This window comes from Mesoplodon bidens, assembly GCF_964165515.1.
Source record: "Mesoplodon bidens genome assembly, chromosome: 1".
NCBI lineage: Eukaryota > Metazoa > Chordata > Mammalia > Artiodactyla > Ziphiidae > Mesoplodon > Mesoplodon bidens.
This window is the reverse complement of record NC_138176.1, coordinates 203,888,168-203,907,101: the sequence shown is the minus strand read 5'-3', so window position 1 is coordinate 203,907,101 and position 18,934 is coordinate 203,888,168. Positions and strand designations below refer to the sequence as shown.

Genomic DNA, 18,934 nt, shown 5'->3' with positions numbered 1-18,934 from the left:
GTCTTTTCTATAGCCCTTCAAGAATACTCCAGGGGCTTCCCTTGTGGCGCAGTGGTTGAGAGTCCACCTGCTGATGCAGGGGACATGGGTTTGTGCCCCAGTCCGGGAAGATCCCACATGCTGCGGAGCGGCTGGGCCCGTGAGCCATGGCCGCTGAGCCTGCGCATCCGGAGCCTGTGCTCCGCAACGGGAGAGGCCACAGCAGTGAGAGGCCCGCGTACCGCAAAAAAAAAAAAAAAAGAATACTCCAAACTGGGTAGCAGTGGAGTCATAATAGAAAATAAAAAATGTTTTGGTTTTTATGTTGTTGTTTGATGTTTGTGATTTAGCTGTGTTGTCTCTTTGTGTGGGTGAACTTACATAGTAAGAATGACACTTGTACCCACCAAAATCTGTAGGTTATCATTTTGAGCACCAAGGAACTCAGAGGTGACCCTAAGTTCATCTGCTCATTTTGTCAGATCAAACCTTTCTTTGGATCGTGAGCTGTGCCTTTTAGATTGCTTCTAAGTTTGAAGGTTAAAAAATATTCAATGATGGTTAATAAAACAAAGATAAAATAGCATGATAGAATGTTGTTTGCTTGCATGACTCAAATGGGCACCTTCCCGTAGTGGAAACTGATTAGATTATCAATAAGTATAAAGCATTAGGTAATAAAAGTAGTTTTAAAACTTATTACTTACCTTGGGGTACTTTTATGGCTCCAGTTTTTAGATCATAGTCACATATTTACAATTCAGACTACTAATTTCTTCTCCCCAGACATTTTGTTTTGTAGAGTGCTTACAGATAAACATTAGAAGGTCATGTCTGCTCAGAAATCATTGGAATAGATTAGATATATATGTGCCAGGTGTTAAATTCCTTCTTTCCTATTGTGAGGAAGGTTTAACAGAAGATAGACTAAATCGCTTTTGCTTGTGAAAACATTATTATACTGTATAACCTTTAAGCTACTTACAGTGAGAAAGCAATACTTTGGGACTGACACCTCAGAAATTGCCTACTTTAAATCATTATATTGCGTATATTTGGCAAATAGGGGCACTCAGTAAATAGCAAGAGAATATTTGAGGATTTTCCAAGATTACTTGTATTTGCTTTAGAACTGAATTTCTGCTACTTTCGTCAGTTGGCCTCCTAGGGATAGAGGTTATACTTCTGTGGACCAGAAGTGCCTAGAAAGTAGTATCCCTCCAGGAGCAGCCTTTAACCAATGACTGAGGAGTATGGAGGTATAAATTCCCAACCTTACTCCTTGGGTGGAATAATTCTGGGGTGTGTATTTTATAGAGTTTCCCAGAGCTACCCCCTAGGTTGAAGCTTTAGAACCACTGAAAAAGCTCTAGTAGCTTAATAATGACACCCCTTACTAACTACCTTCTCCCTCCATTATTGTCCCATTCCCCTGCTGAACTACCCATATCAACTACCTGCCATGGATCCTTGTTGCAGGGTCTACTTCTGGTTGGGAGAGTGGAGGTCCAACTAAGACATCTCAAATTCTCTTCCCCCTAGGAAGCCCTCTCTCATTCTCCAGGTTAATCCCCATCTCCTGTGTTGTCTTAGGGTGCTCTCTCTCTCCTTCTATGAGAACAAGTCTCACCTTCTGCCTGGAAAAGTTGGTTTTTTCTCTTGTATTGCATTTTAAATTCTTCAAAGTGAAGAAAAATATCTCATATTTACATGTACGTTGGGTTTTCTCTAAAAGTTGTGGAATCACTCATACGTTCTTATGTCTTTCAAAGCACTTATTCTAGTTCCTTATATTTACTCAGAAATATCAGCTGAATTGCACCATGTATGTATAAATAAAAGTTGACTCAAATTTATTTCAGGAAAGTCATAGTAACTCTTTGGCACATTAATCATTCACATTTATAGAGCATACAATAAAAGTTTGCTTAACAGGACTCCACCTAACTAATTTGCTAGATTAATCAATTCTCTGTATTTGTTTTGAAAGCACAGTGACTGCTTTCCATTGGCAACTTTGAAGGCTTGTGGCTAACAGACTATTCTCTTACATACTTTAAAAAATATATATATCTTTATTGGAGTATAACTGCTTCACAATACTGAGCTAGTCTCTGTCGCACAACAAAGTGAATCAGCCATATGCATACATACATCCCCATATCCCCTCCCTCTTGCGTCTCCCTCTCACCCTCCCTATCCCACCCCTCTAGGTGGTCACAAAGCTCCGAGCTGATCTCCCTGTGCTATGCAGCTGCTTCCCACTAGCTATCTATTTTACATTTGGTAGTGTATATATGTCCATGTCCACTCTCTCACTTCGTCCCAGCTTAGCCTTCCCCCTCCCCGTGTCCTCAAGTCCATTCTCTGTCTGCATCTTTATTCCTGCCCTGCAACTAGGTTCATCAGTACCAACTTTTTTTGATTCCATATATATGCTTTAGCATACAGTATTTGTTTTTCTCTTTCTGACTTACTTCACTCTGTATGACAGACTCCAAGTCCATCCACCTCACTACAAATAACTCAATTTCGTTTCTTTTTATGGCTGAGTAATATTCCATTGTATATATGTGCCACATCTTTATCCATTCATCCGTTGATGGACATTTAGGTTGCTTCCATGTCTTGGCTGTAGTAAATAATGCTGCAGTGAACATTGGAGTACTTGTATCTTTTTGAATTATCTCCTGAGCAGATATATGCCCAGGAGTGGAATTGCTGGATCATATGTTAGCTGTATTTTGAGTTTTTTAAGGAACCTCCATACTGTTCTCCATAGTGGCTGTACCAATTTACATTCCCACCAACAGTGTAGGAGGGTTCCATTTTCTCCACATCCCCTTCAGCATTTGTTATTTGTAGACTTTAAAAAATTTTTTTATTTTATTTTCTGCTGCGTTGGGTCTTCATTTCTGTGTGCAGGCTTTCTCTAGTTGCCACAAGCGGGGCCTACTCTTCATTGCGGTGCACGGGCTTCTCATTGCGGTAACTTCTCTTGTTGCAGAGCACGGACTCTAGGCACGCAGGCTTCAGTAGTTTAGCACGTGGGCTCAGTAGTTGTGGTGCACGGGCTTAGTTGCTCCACAGCATGTGGGATCTTCCTGGACCAGGGATTGAACGTGTGCCCCCTACATTGGCAGTCAGATTCTTAACTACTACGCCACCAGGGAAGTCCTGTAGACTTTTTAATGACAGGCATTCTGACTAGTGTGAGATGGTACCTCATTGTAGTTTTTATTTGCATTTCTTTAATAATTAGTGATGTTGAGCATTTTTTCATTTGCCTATTGGCCATCTGTATGTCCTCTTTGGAGAAATGTCTGTTCAGGTCTTCTGCCCATTTTTTGATTGGGTTTTTTTGTTTTATTGTTGTTCAGTTGTGTGAGCTGTTTGTATATTTTGAAAATTAATCCCTTGTGAGTTGCATCATTTGCAAATATTTTCATCCAGTCTGTAGGTTGTCTTTTTTCTTTTTTTTTAAAATGGTTTCCTTTGCTGTGCAAAAGCTTATAAGTTTGATTAGGTCCCATTTGTTTATTTGTGCTTTTATTTCTATTGCCTTGGAAGACTGACCTAAGAAAATATTTTACAACTTATGTTAGAGAATGTTTTGCCTATATTCTCTTCTAAGAGTTTTATGGGGGCTTCCCTGGTGGCGCAGGGGTTGAGAGTCTGCCTGCCGATGCAGGGGACACAGGTTCGTGCCCCGGTCCAGGAAGATCTCCCATGCCATGGAGCGGTTGGGCCTGTGAGCCATGGCTGCTGAGCCTGTGCATCCAGAGCCTGTGCTCCAAAATGGGAGAGGCCACAACAGTGAGAGGCCTGCATACCGCAAAAAAAAAAAAAAAAAGAGTTTTATGGTATCATGTCTTATATCTAAGTCTTTAAGCCATTTTGAATTTATTTTTGTGTATGCTGTGAGGGTGTGTTCTAACTTCCTTGATTTGCCTGCAGCTGTCTATCTTTCCCAACACTACTTGCTAAAGAGACTGTCTTTTCCCCATTGTATATTCTTGCCTCCTTTGTCGAAGATTAATTGACTGTAGGTGTATGGGTTTATTTCTGGGCTCTGTATTCCATTCCATTGATCCATATATCTGTTTTTGTGCCAATACCATGCTGTTTTGATTACTGCAGCTTTGTAGTATTGTCTGAAGTCTGAGAGCATTATGCCTCCAGCTTTGTTCTTTTTCCTCAGGATTGCTTTGGCAATTCTGGGTCTTTTATGGTTCCATATAAATTTTAGGATTATTTGTTCTAGTTCTGTGAAAAATGTCATGGGTAATTTGATAGGGATCACATTAAATCTGTAGATTGCTTTGGGTAGCATGGCCATTTTAACAATATCACTTCTTCCAGTCCAAGAGCATGGGATATCTTTCCATTTCTTTGAATCACCTTCAGTTTCCTTTATTACTGTTTTGTAGTTCTCAGCATATGTCTTTCACCTCCTTGGTGAAGTTTATTCCTAAGTATTTTTTTATGCGATTTTAAAAAGGATTGTTTATTTACATTCCCTTTCTGATATTTCATTGTTAGTGTAAAGAAATGCAACTAATTTCTGTGTGTTAATCTTGTATCCTGCTACATTGCTGAATTCATTTATCAGTTCTAGTAGTTTTTGTGTGGAGTCTTAGGGTTATCCATTATATATTAATATAGCATCATGTCATCAGCATATAATGATAATTTTACCTCTTCCCTACCAATCTGAATACCTTTTATTTCTTCTTCTTGTTTGATTGCTGTGGCTAGGACTTCCAGTATTATGTTGAATAGAAGTGGTGAGAGTGGGCATCCTTGTCTTGTTCCAGATTTTAGCAGGAATGCTTTCAGCCTTTCACCACTGAGAATTATATTGGCTGTGGGTTTGTCATAAATAGCTTTTATTATGTTGAAATATGTTCCCTCTGTACTCACTTTCATAAGGATTTTTATCATGAATGAATGTTGAATTTTATCAAATTTTTTTCTGCATCTATTGAGATGATCCTGTGGTTTTTGTCTTTTCTTTTGTTGATGTGGTATATCACATTGATTGATTTGCATATGTTGAACTATCCTTGTGACCCTGGGATGAATCCAATTAGGTCGTGGTATATGATCTTTTTTATGTGTTGTTGGATTTGGTTTGGTAATATTTTCTTGAGAATTTTTGCATCTATATTCATCAAAGATATTGGCCTGTAATTTTCTTTTTTGGTGGTATCTTTGTCTGGTTTTGGTATCAGGGTGATGGTGGCTTCATAGAATGTCTTTAGGAGTATTCCTTCCCCTTCAATCTTTTGGAAGAGTTTGAGAAGGATCAGTATAAGTTCTTTGTATGTTTGGTTGAATTCACCTATGAAACCATCTGTTCCTGGATTATTGTTTGTAGAGAGTTTTTTTTATTACAGATTCTATTTCACTACCAGTGATCAGTCTGTTCAAGTTATCTATTTCTTCTTGATTCAGTTTTGGTGGTATGTATATTTCTAGAAACTTGTCCATTTTTTTCTAGGTTGTCGAATTTGTTGGCATATAATTGTACAGTTTCTCTTATGTTTTGTGTGTGTGTGTGTGTGTTTCTGTGGTGTCAGCTGTGATTTCTCCTCTTTCACTTATTATTTTGTTCACTTGGGTCTTTACTCTTTTCTCCTTGGTGAGCCTGGCCAGAGGTTTGTCAATTTTGTTTACTCTTTCAAAGAACCAGCTCTTGGTTTTATTCATTTTTCTATTTTTTTTATCTCTATTTTATTTCCTCTCTGATCTTTATTATTTCCTTCGTTCTGCTGTCTTTAGGTTTTCTTTGTTTTTCTTCTAGTTCTTGTAGGTGGTGGGTTAGGCTGTTTATTTGAGATTTTTCTTTTTTCTTGACGAAGTCATGTATTGCTATGAACTTCCCTCTAAGAACTGCTTTTGCTGCATCCCATAGATTTGGTATGGTTCTGTTTTCATTGTCATTTGACTCAAGGTATTTTTTAATTTCTTCTTTGATTTTATCATTGACCTATTGTTTTTTTTAGTGGCATGTTGTTTAGTCTCTATGTAATCATTTTCTTCTTGTTTCTTTTTCTGTGGTTTATTTCTAGTTTCATGTCACTGTGGTCAGAAAAGATGCTTGAAATAATTCTCTACTCCTAAATTTGTTGAGGCTTGTTTTGTGCCCTAATATGTGGTCAATCCTAGAGAATGTTCCATGTGCACATGAAAAAAAATGTTTTCTGCTTTTTTTGGATGTAATATCCTGAAAATAGCAATAAAGTCTAATTTGAACCACCATTTATTAAACACCTACTGTGTAGCAGTTAGTATTCTGTGAACTGGAGCTATAGCATTTAATTTTTTAAAAACAATCTCTGCCCTCGTGGACTTTGCCTCTTTAGGAGGGGGACACAGACAGTAAACAGTTAAGAAAATTAATATGACATTTGATGATACATTCTGTGAAGAAAATTAAAACCATGATAAGGACTTGAGATTTATGGTGTATGAGAGGAGAGAGGGAAGTTGGCATCACTATTTTCTATAGAAAATTGAGGGAAGCCCCTCTGAGATGAGTGGAGATCACAATGATGTGGTGGAGCAAGCCATATAGACATGAGGAAGAAGAGCATCCCAGGCAGAGGGACCAGCAGATAAAAAGGCCTGAGTCTGGCACTTGCTCACTCGCCTCTGACAACAGATTCAAACCCCTGTGCAAATCAGTAAAAAGTAGAGCTTCTTCAAGACTTTGAAACAAGAAAGCATGGTGGGCTAATATGCACATATATTAAGAATAGATCTGAAATCACCAGCACAACATATGGACACCTAAACCAATCTTAAACCAGTTGTTACTGTTACAGAAGTAAAGCAAGTTGAAGTAACTGGGGAGAGCTGATTCTGATGAGGTTGTTACAAAAAGCCTCTCCAAAGAGGTGACAGAGGAGCTGAAGGAAGAGAAAACTGTAATGGATTGTAATAATAAGATCAGAAGTCTAGGTTCTAATGTTTAATGATGCTTAAATCTTTAACCATCTCTTGCTGTATTCATTCTCATTCCTTTTTCTTTAATCAGAAATGACTGGTTGCCATTCTCTGTAAAACAATTTTCAACATTCTCTGTAAAGCAATTTTAAAAGGCAATTAAGGTTGTACTTGTGACTAGTATAGTTGCCGTTTATAAAGTAAAAGTAATGAGTTCAAAATATATCTGAAACTTAACTACTTCTCACCTCTTCCCTTTATATTTCCCTGGTCCAAGCCCAAGAACTACAGATTTCTTCCCAAAAGTTTACATAATGAAAATCTGTTAAATGCTATTTTAATTCAATGTGTTCCCTTTATTTATGTAAAGATAACATCGTATTACTTTTGAGTTTTAAGAAAACATCCTGTTCATTTGTTATAGTCAGCCAAATTAAGATTCATTTTGCAGATACAGTTGAATTAAAGTGGAGACTTTTATGGTATTGTAAAGAGTGGTCTGCAGTCTGCCAATGACATTTATTGGATCCTGGTTGTGTGCCAAGTAGCAGTGTGTTATGTAGCTTTTTCCTGTAGGAGGCCTTAGGCTTGGGCTGTTACACCCACTTGTAATCATATCAGCATTGCTCTCTATCATCTCTCCAACCCACTAAATTCGATCAAATCACTTGTGTGGTTTGATTCCAGCATACCAATTGCAGCTCTCTGACAACTTCTGCCTGTCATAATAACAGCTTCTTTGCCACCTACCCTCACCCATTATTATATTACCCAGGTAGTAAGAAAATGTATTATTGTCTGATTCTCAATATCATGGAGATCCATCACATTTCTTTAGTGGTTGGAAATTAATACTAAAGGCAAGGGAAATGTAAGAGTTGACATTATTTTCTTTATTCATTCAAAAAACGCTTATTAAATACCTACAGAATGCTGGGGGTACACTGAGCAAATCCCTACCCACGTGAACCTTAAAGTCTACTGGAGGTGATGTACAATAAATAAATCAAAATGTAAAACAAAACTGTGAATTACAAATTAGAATAAGTACTGTGCTTGAAGTAAAGCAGGTTAATAAGAGAAGAGAGTAATCAGGGGAGCCCCTTTAGATGAGGTTGTTAAAGAAGGCCTCTCGGAGGAGGTGACATAGGAGCTGAAGGAGGAGAATATACCAGCCATGCTAAAGAAATGGTGGAGAGGCATTCCAGGGAGAGGGAATATGAAGGATGAATACTTGAAGGCAGGAAAGTACTTGGAGTATTTGAAGGTAGAAAAGGTGGCCATTGTGTCTAAGGCATAGTAAGGGAGGGGGCAAGTGGTGTGAGATGAGGTTAGACAAGAAGACAAGTGGTAGATCATGTGAGGCTATGTAGGTTATGGTAAATAGTTTGGATTTTATTCTGGGAGTAATGATGAGACATTGCTTGAGGAATGACATCATCTGATTTACGTATACAAAGCTTGTAGAAAGCAGGATGATTGAAGTAATTTAGGTGAAAAATGATGGCTCTGACTGGGTTGGCTGTGTACATAGAGAGAAGTGAATGAATCCCAGTTTACTTTGGAGAGCGCTGACTGGACTTGATGATAGGTTTGATTGTGGGAGGTGTGGGAAAGGGAGGAATCAAGGTTGATACCTAAGACATTGGCTTGAGCAACTGGGTACCATTTGCTAATCTGGGGAAGAAACTCAAGGACTGACATAAATTATTTTGCTGATAAATCCAAAGCTCAGGTTTGGACATAAATTTAGGTGCTTCTTAGCACGGTAGAGTTGCCAAGTAAGCAGTTAGACTTAAGTAGCTTAGGAGAAATGTCAAAGATAGTGATACAGATTTGGGAGTCATTAGGATATTGGTTGTATTTAAAAGAAATGAAACTGTTCTGAGATCATTGTATCATTTGGGAAAAGAAGAATTCTCTACATCAACCCTTGAGTCACTCCAATTTCATTCAACTATTTATTCAACACATATTTATTGAGCTCCTACTATACAAGGCACTTTTCAGTGGCATTGTAGTTTTAGTCATGAGTAAGGGAGACCAATTATTTACCTTCATAGAACTTCTATTTAGTAGAGGACACACAAAACAAACCAATAACCAATAGATATGTAACTTTATTGTATAGAGAAGAAGCAGCAGCCAAGGAGATCATGTGGAGTTGGTCAACGAGGTAGGCAATTTTCCCCCCATCAGTGATGATGTGGCAGCTATTAGAAGGAATCACCTGGGTCAGATGTTGCTAACTGAGTAAGATGGAAACCAAGCTGTGACTGTTTTCAGCACTTTCTGTGGCTAGTGACCAAAAAAAAAAAAAACAAAACAAACAAAAAACACAGATTTGGGGGCACTGAAGATGAAGAAGTAGATATGGTGAAGACAGCTGTTTTGGAGGAGTGCTCTCTAAAGGAAAGCAAACAACATGGGACCACAGCTAGTGAGAGAACTAAGATTAAGGAAGTTATTTTTTTGGTTGTTGTTTTTTGTTTTTAAAGATAATTACAGAGCATGTGTGTGATTATGGGAATGATCTAGTGGAGAGGGAGTGGGAGGGGAGAATTGAAAGAGTGACATCCTTGAGAAGGTGAGAGGAGATGGGCTCAAAGGTGGTGTGGAGGGAATGGCTGATTAGGACCAGAATCTTCCATTGTAACTGGAGGGACGTAGAGTGGTTTGTACATTTGATGGTGGCGTAATGAGAAGCTTCTCTGATGCTTCTTTTTTCCAATGAAGCAAGAATGGAAGGAAACGGGTTTGAGAAGAGAGGAGGAGACATGAAATATCATCTTGGAGAGTGGAACATCATGTTACTAAAGAAGTATAGCAGGATTGCTGTGGATTAGAGAGGGTTCATCCAAGTTCATTCATTCATTTAACATGACACCGTCAACCAATTCTATAATTTTTTTCCAGCCACTTTCAGTTGCTCCATTCCCAGCACAGAGAAGGCATATAACCAGATTCATCCAAGGTTGTCCTTTTGTGAAATAAATGCAGTGATTGACGACAAGAGGCAGAAAACGAAGGGCATTAGCAAAGGAATGAAAGGTTGTGAAGTGTAAGCTGATTAAGGAGAGAATTAAAAACAGGAGGAACGCACTGTTTTTAATTGTGAAAGGTTAGGAAAGGGATATTGTTCATTGATTTGGTTTACTCATTCACCACAACCGTTGAGCTTCCACTGTGTGCCAAACGGTGTTCTAGGCCTTGTGGATGTGTCCGTGAGTGATACAGGTCTTCTCACAGAGCAGGGTGAGATGGACAGTGAAGACTTAAAACCACTAAATGTTAAAGTGAGATATTGCTGAGCGCTCTGAAGAAATAGAGCCCCAGTGGGAGGGGCAAGCAGTGGTGATTCAGATAAGGTGCTCCAGGGAGGGAGTCCTCTCTAGCAAAACTGAACGGAGACCCGGATGAAGTGTGGGCACGCAGTGTGAACAGCTGGAAGCAGTGGGCTAGGCTGAGGGAACGGCAGGTGCTTTTCTATTTTTTATTGTCATTAGTAGGTGAATGGAAAGGCCAACAAAGCAGTGACAAACAAGGTATTTTTTCCTTCCCTATTGTATTTTTAAATGGTGTTTTCGTGATACAGCGGGTTTAAGCAATTGGTTGTTGCTCAAGTCTTTAGAGTGGGCAGTCAGTGCAGTCAGAAGTCTCGTTCAAGTAGAAATGTTTATAATAAATATAAGTATACCCTATATAATATATTCATGTCTAGTTTATCATTCCATTCTCCAGTGACCAGCATTGGAATGCCACACATAATAATAGGGTTCAGTCAACCTTTGAGAGAATTTCCATGCCCACATAATACTTACAAACACAAAACATTCCCCCTTCAAACCTTTGCAGAGAAGTTCTTCTAAGGGGAGAGTTCAAACACAAACCTGAGGTCTCTTCCCTTTGCCCTGGGAATGTGGGGATTTGCTTTAAAAGTCTTTTTTAAAAAGGTAGACATAATTCATGTACCATAAAATTCACCTGTTTACCATATGCAGTTTACTGGCTTTTAGCATGTTCACCAAGTCGTACAACCATTACCATTACCTAATTCCAGAACATTTTTGTCACCCCAAAAGAAACCCCATGCAGACTGGAGCTATGAGATGTAACTATACATTCCCTCCTCCTCCCAGGCCCTGGCTACCACTAATCTACTTCCTATCATTATTTGCCCATTCTGGACATTTCATACACATGGAATCACACAATATATGTCCTTTTGTGTTTGGCTTCTTTCACTTAGTGTAATGTTTTCAGGGTTAATCTGTGTGATTAGCAGGCATTAGTACTTCATTCCTTTTTATAGCTGGACAATTTTCCATTGTGCGTATACACCATATTTTTTTTTAACTGAACAACAGTTGATGGACATTTGTGTTGTTTCCACTTTTTGGCCATTATGAATAATGCTACAGTGAGCACTTACGTAAAAGTTTTTGTGTGGACATATGTTTTTAATTCTCAGGTATATACCTACAAGCATAAATTCTCAGGTATATATCTACAAGCATATACCTACAAGCATAAATGCTACAGTGAGCACTTATGTGAAAGTTTCTGTGTGGACATATGTTTTTAATTCTCAGGTATATACCGACAAGCATAAATGGCTTTTTAAAAGCACAACTTTAAAAAGGCTTTATCTTTAAAATATTTCTCATATTATGGAGTTACCATACTATATCTGTTTTAAAACAATACATTAAGTTATTACCAGTTACTTATTTAAGGTACTAGCTGAATTACTTAATTTCCCTCCAGAAATCCGAGTAACATTGGCCCTGCAGGAAGTGTGGCCTGTGTTCTATAGCTCACTGCTATTGCATGGGTGCCAGTACTCCAGCAGCATTCGGATGGGGGCATTGGGAAGGCAACCCTCAACAGGATGTGGCTTAACTTTTTTGTCAATAAATATTGCTTCCTGAAAGAATCATAAGATCATAAAGTCTTGAAATTTAAGAGCTGGCTAGGATTCTTGGAGCTCACCTAATCCAGTCCCTTTGTTGTACAGATCTTTAAACTGAGGGAGAGGTCCAAGAGGTTAAAATGCTTGCCTGGGGCTTCCCTGGTGGCGCAGTAGTTGAGAGTCTGCCTGCCAATGCAGGGGACGCGGGTTTGTGCCCCGGTCCGGAAAGATCCCACATGCCGCGGAGCGGCTGGGCCCGTGAGCCATGGCCGCTGAGCCTGCACGTCCAGAGCCTGTGCTCCGCAACGGGAGAGGCCACAGCAGTGAGAGGCCTGCATACGGCAAAAAAAAAAAAAAAAAAAAAAAAATGCCTGCCTGGCTTCCTAGAGCTGGTTAGAGAACTAGGATGGTGCTGTGACTACTGAACTTCACTTTGACTCCACTGTCTGAATTTAAAGTCATAAAACAAAAAATAAATGTAATTTATGTAGGTGGCATTTTCAGTTAAAAGTTTACAGAAAATGCTTTCAGAGCATTTTAGGGAAAAACTATCAGCCTTATACTTATTAATTCACAGGGACACGGAGGCAAAATAGGAGTGATTCTGTCACTTTTAAAGGAAACACCACCACTTTTAGTTTATGCATAAGGAAGAAAGAATTAGAGGCATTTATAAACTCAGACAGACATAAACAAAGGTCGCCTACTCCTATTCACTTCCCTTGAGAGTCGGCCTTTTTTCTTCTCATCACATTCTAACATTTACTTACCGGTAGTTTAAAAAGAGGTATAAGGATTATACCTAATTATATTATCCAAGGGTAGCCAAGTTACGCAACGGATTATGCAGTTAATCACTTGAACCTTTTAAATGTCATGCTGGATATAGTTTATCCCTCTCACAGTGAGTCAGAAGCGGGAATGGGTTCATTCACTATTTCCAGTAAACAGCTTCCCAACAGCAGGTGGTGTGACTGGTGGGAAAGGGTAGGACTGGAATGCACACTGATTTGGACATCTCAGAAATGTACCCTTGGTCCTTACCCAGGGCTGTGCACGAGGCCACAGGCAGCTGAGAGTGTTGGCCGTGCTGCAGCTACCCCTGCCCCCACCAGCTCACGGGAGGTTCATGATCCCCTCCGAGTCTGGGAATATTGCTCCCTAGCACAAAGCAGAGGACAGGTAGCCTGTACAGCCCTGTGGTCCAGGCATGGGTCTCGGCTCTACCACTCTCTGTGTGATTTTGGGCACATCACCTCAGGATGCACACCCCTCATCTCTAAAATTAGGGGCGTGGATAGAGTAGTTGATCATTAAAAACTCTCTTGGCTTTAAAATGCTCTGGTTCTACAACCTAGCCATTTAAGCTGTCAAGTATATTGGATGAGAAGTAGTATATAAAGATGATAAGAGCTCAGGCCTTAAAGTTCTTCAGAACCATCTTTGAGTCCTGTGTGACATTAGGCAATTAACTTAACTTCTGTATGCTTTTGTTGTGTAACACTTAAAAGGGGAATGATAATACGATATAATAATAGTACCTAACTCATAGGGCTGTTGAGGGGGAAATGGCATTATGAATGCAAAGTCTTTAGCACAGTGCCTGACACAGCCTATGATTTAGTAATTATTTATTAGTAGTAAGGAGTATTGTTATTTTCTTTAGGGACATTTTATCCTGATAATAGACTGTTCCCTTTAAAAATATAAGAATGTAATTCCAGGAAATTTTAGTAATATTATAAAATGTGTAGAATACAATTTTGTTTAAAAGATGATAATTAACCCTAAAGTAAATTGGAAAAAGACTCATTATTTAGATGAGTGAATGGTAGACATGAAAGGGGAAGAAATGGGATGCAGAGGTGAAGGTTATGGAGCAGGTAAAAGAGATCTGACTTATTTTCTCCTTAGCTTTATTGTTGACTATAATCTTCCTCTTATGTATTTTCGTTCTGTGTTAATTTGGAGATAGAATCATCTATGGAAAATTGACTCAAGTTAATGGCTATTCAGAAGTGAGGCCCTACATTATTTTGTAAAAAAAACAACAAGATTGTTGTTTTTATTTACCATGTAGAAATAAATAGTAAATCTATCCAACCGCAAGTAAGCTGCCGCCTTGTAATCTCTGCTCTTATTTTTGCATGTACTGTTTTGGCGTGAACCAAGGACTTTAGAAGCTTAATAATTTTGTAAACAGATACTCGGCTATTTTTTCTCAGGATATTGATACGCAGCTGTCACTATTCGATACGTATTATGAACAATGTGAAGGAATTTGTTTATGATAAAACATTTACAGAGTCAGAACCCATTTGTAAAATACTTGGGGAAAGTTGGAAACTTCAAGTTTGGGGTTGATATCTTGGAGAATTACTATTCAATTCTCCAAAGAAGAGGTGAGTTGTCTGTGGATATGTAGACATGATAGCGTAGATGAGATTTTTAATAATCATCTCTGAATATATATGTCCTGTAGGTCCCATACCTACTCCATCACTGTCTTATGTTACTTCACTGATGTATGTGACAAAGAAGAAAGGAAACGTTTTGACTGCTCACTCCAACTTCTGATATGAACAACTCAATCCAGAAATGCTTTTCACTACCTTGTAATTTCTGGTTAGGGTAGTGTTCTTCGGTCTCTAATGTTTCTTTTATACTTCTTTTATAGGAGGCCAATTGTAAGAACATCCTTCTAACAAAAGACTTCGTAAGAGACACACAAAAGCCATCTCCAAAAACCAAGGTAGGTTATGTCTGCTCTTTAGGCTATCATGTGAAACGTTTAGAAAGACTGTTTATCTTCTTGGGTTTCCATGCTCTGTGGCTTGCATTTCCCTCAGCACCACACCTCCTTTTTTTTTGGACCTAGTGGTCTTAAATATACTTCTTTTTAGCGTATTTAATCCAAGGTTATATTCATCCAAAAATGCTCAGGACACTCTTATTATTTAACAGACAGTGATTTTTTTAATGTTTTTTTTTTACCCACTAACTTTTTAAAAACTTTATATTAGAGTAGAGTTGATTTACAATGTTTTGTTAGTTTCAGCTGTACAGCAAAGTGATTCAGTTATACATATACATATATCTATTCTTTTTCAGATTCTTTTCCCATATAGGTTATTACAGAGTATAGAGTTCCCTGTGCTATACAGTAGGTCCTGGTTGATTACCTATTTTATATATAGTAGTGTGTATATATTAACCCCAACCTCCTAATTTGTCCCTTCCACCCCACACCTTTCCCCTTTGGTAACCATAAGTTTGTTTTCTAAGTCTGTGAGTCTGTTTCTGTTTTGTAAATAAGTTCATTTGTATCATTTTTTAGATTCCACAGATAAGTGATAGCATGTGATAGTTGTCCTTCTCTGTCGGACTTACTTCACTTAAGTATGATAGTCTCTAGGTCCATCCATGTTCCTGTAAATGACCTTATTTCATTCTTTTTTATGACTAAGTAATAGTTCGTTGTATATATGTGCCACATCTTCTTTATCCACTCCTCTGTCGATGGACATTTACGTTGCTTCCATGTCTTGGCTGTAGTAAATAGTGCTGCAGTGAACATTGGGGTGCTTGTTATGTTTTTGAATTATGGTTTTCTCCAGATATATGCCCAGGAGTGGGATTGCTGGATCATATTTTTAAGAAACCTTCATACTGTTCTCCATAGTGGCTGTACCAATTTACATTCCCACCAACAGTGTAGGAGGGTTCCCTTTTCTCCACACCCTCTCCAGCATTTATTGTTTGTAGACTTTTTAGTGATGGCCATTCTGATTGCTGTGAGGTGATATCTCATTGTAGTTTTGATTAGCATTTCTCTAATAATTAGCAGTGTTGAGCCTCTTCATGTGCTTTTGGGCCATCTGTATGTCTTCTTTGTAGAAATGTCTGTTTAGGTTTTCTGCCCATTTTTTGATTGGGTTGTTTTTTTGTTTTTTTTTTAAGATTGAGCTGCATGAGCTGTTTGTATATTCTGGAGATTAATCCCTTGTTGGTTGCTTCATTTGCAAATATTTTCTCCCATCCTGAGGGTTGTCTTTTTGTTTTGTTTATGGTTTCCTTTGCTGTGCAAAAGCTTTGAAGTTTCATTAGGTCCCATTTGTTTATTTTTGTTTTTATGTTCATTACTCTAGGAGGCGGGTGCAAAAAGGTATTGCTGCGATTTATGTCAGAGTGTTATGCCTATGTTTTCCTCTAAGATTTTTATAGTATCCAGTCTTATAATTTATATGGAAACACAAAAGACCTCAAATAGCCAAAGCAATCTTGAGAAAGAAAATTGGAGCTGGAGGAATCAGGCTCCCTAACCCCAGACTATGCTATAAAGCTACAGCAATCAAAGCAGTATGGTACTGGCCTAAAGACAGACTTATAGATCAATGGAGCAGGATAGAAAGCCCAGAAATAAAACCACACACCTATGGTCAATTAATCTATGACAAAGGAGGCAAGCATATACAATGGAGAAAAGACAGTCTCTTCAGTAAGTGGTGCTGGAAAAATTGGACAGCCACATGTAAAAGAAGAAAATCAAAACATTCTCTAACACCATACACAAAAATAAGCTCAAAATGGATTAAAGACTTAAATGTAAGACTGGATACTATAAAACTCTTAGTGATATTTTTTAGTAGACAGTTTTACTTCTGCTCAATCAGAATTGTTTCCATTGTATTCCCTGTAATATAGAGGACACTCAAGTATAATGGAAGGTTACTTCTGGGGGTAAAATAAAATGTGCAACTGTAATTTTTCTTTTGCAAAATAGAAATCACTTTATTGATTTTTTCATAATTATAAAAATAACACATGGTCAGTGGAAAGTATGTAAGCAAATTTTAACAAGAAAAATAAGAACTATCATACATATGACAGAATAAAGGGTCTAATGTGTAAAATTTTGTTTTCTTTATTAAGAGAATTCCAAAATGCACATAGTTGTTTTGCTAGTGAAAAGAAAAACTCCATTAACCTAAAATATATCGTGAGAATTTATTTGATCATTTGTCCAACCAGAAGACTGATTGCATTAGTTTTAGAGCCCCTTTCCAAATCTTAAATCTTTTGAGTAGAACTTCTCCTATTTACTAGGTGTATATAATATTCCTAACTGACACTATGATATTTATATAGCTACTTTTTTTTCCCAGTTCTAAGACGAAATGTCCTCCAAACTTTCTTGTGTCCATTGTAGGCAAAATTTTAAAGGATTCTTATCTCTGGTTTTAATTGCAGGTTATTATAAAAATAATTGTGGCTTTCTTTTTAAAGTTAAACCAAGTGAAGTAATGAGTCATTACTTAATACTTAGGGTAAGATACCACAGTTTATTTTTAAAAGAAATACAAACATCTTTTTTTATAAAACTTACTCCACCTTAATTTTTTTTTGGAAAAAATTTTTAACTACTATGCATTCCTTTCCAGATTCAAACTATCTTCTGTATCTTCTTCACTGAAATATTTGTGTATACAAGCTTACAGAAAACTAATTCAAATGTATAGTAGAAATTTTGTTTACTGTGAATTAATAAAAATTCAGTGTCAAAAGTATGCTCACCAAGTAAATGCATTTAAAAATATAGGATTTGAGGAACATTTTTAGGTAACATTTGCTCATTAACTCCAGTTATATTGGAATATACCTACTTTTAGGTGAAGAGACTTAGATGAATCACTTCATAAATGAAAGATCATCTTGAAACCTGTCATAAAAACTGTTTGAAGAGATTCTATTACTATTATGAAATTAATCCCATTTGGAATATTTCAGGCATATAGAGAATCAATAATTAATGTGTATTGATTATCCTCTATCAGTCTCACTGTATGGTTCATGACCAAGCTAACTCAATAGAGAAATTGCTTCACTGGTTAATCTGTAGTTTGTAACTTTAGCTTCTCTGTGGTCTTGCACGAGCAAGTTTAAATTTACATGAGCAAACTAATCTTTGCTTAGCTCTGCTTAGTTTAGAGGTGATTAAAATCCTTGTTATTTCAAATCCCCAGAAATGAGGTAGAGCATGTGAGTTCCAAGAGATGATAAGGCACTAACTCTTTCACCAAGATTGTATCTTAAGATCTTTTTTTCCACCAGTTGATCTTTGAAAACTGAAGCTGAAAACACTTTCAAATATGGTTGGTATAAAACAGACAAACAAACAAAATGTGGTTGGTGTGTCCTTTCTAGAATGACTTAGTGAGCTGTGAGAATGATGTGTACCCTTGGTACTAATGTTACTTCATTTGGCCTCCATAGCTATCTTTCTCAGACATCTCTAGTTACAGCTGTATGTGTCTTGAACAGCTAAGCATTTCTGATCCCTGTATAGCTAGAGATGTAAAATGGTAATCCAGAAATGGCATTTGTCCACTGGCTCTGGAGATGTCTCTCTAGTCTAAGCCATCTGTCCCCATCTGTGTTCCCTCTGCTAGCTGTTTTCTCTGCTCTTAGGCAATGGGGAGAATTGTATTTCTGTCCCTTATATAGGAAAGCCTCTTCTTGATCTGAGTCTAAGCTGGAAAAAAAAAAATGATACCTCCATTACACAGTGCTATGACACTTCCTGGATGAGCAATGATCACCAGCCCTGCTAGCTCAAGGGCATGCTCATATAACCATTTCATGGCCAATAACTGGGTAGACTACATATGCAAACAAATAAATGGAATAGATGATACAGAAGGGAACATCAAGTAGGTTTTTAAAGAGGTGTAGAACATAGGCACAGCTCCTTGTAACCTACTATAATAATGATTAGAGGAGAGGAGACAGTCTTTTTCTACCTAACACAAGTGCAAATGGCTCTAAATAAGCCTCACAACCCATATTCATTGGTCACAGTATAAACCCTGAAGAAGATCCAGGAACTAAGGGAAGAAAACTCTTTCTTCTCTCTCCCCTTGGGGTATGACCTAGACTTCCCACTGAATTTGCTGTGTTCTTGTTGACCTCGGTAAAAAAAAAAAAAAAAAACCTCAGGTTCGGGCCATTGTATAAAAATGAATATCAGATTCATTCAGTGATGGAGTGAAAGTATAAAATAAAAGATAATCTCTTTCCTTCCTGACTTTTCTC

General features: G+C 37.8%; 1 protein-coding gene across 1 annotated transcript in view; it reads left to right on the top strand.

The window, feature by feature from the left end:
- Positions 1-18,934, top strand: part of FAM13A (family with sequence similarity 13 member A) — a 329,540-nt gene that overhangs the window by 130,663 nt on the left and 179,943 nt on the right. Inside the window, exon 6 of the mRNA XM_081232918.1 lies at positions 14,520-14,594. Coding sequence (XP_081089044.1) covers positions 14,520-14,594 — 75 coding nt within the window. The remainder of the gene's footprint in view (positions 1-14,519; positions 14,595-18,934) is intronic.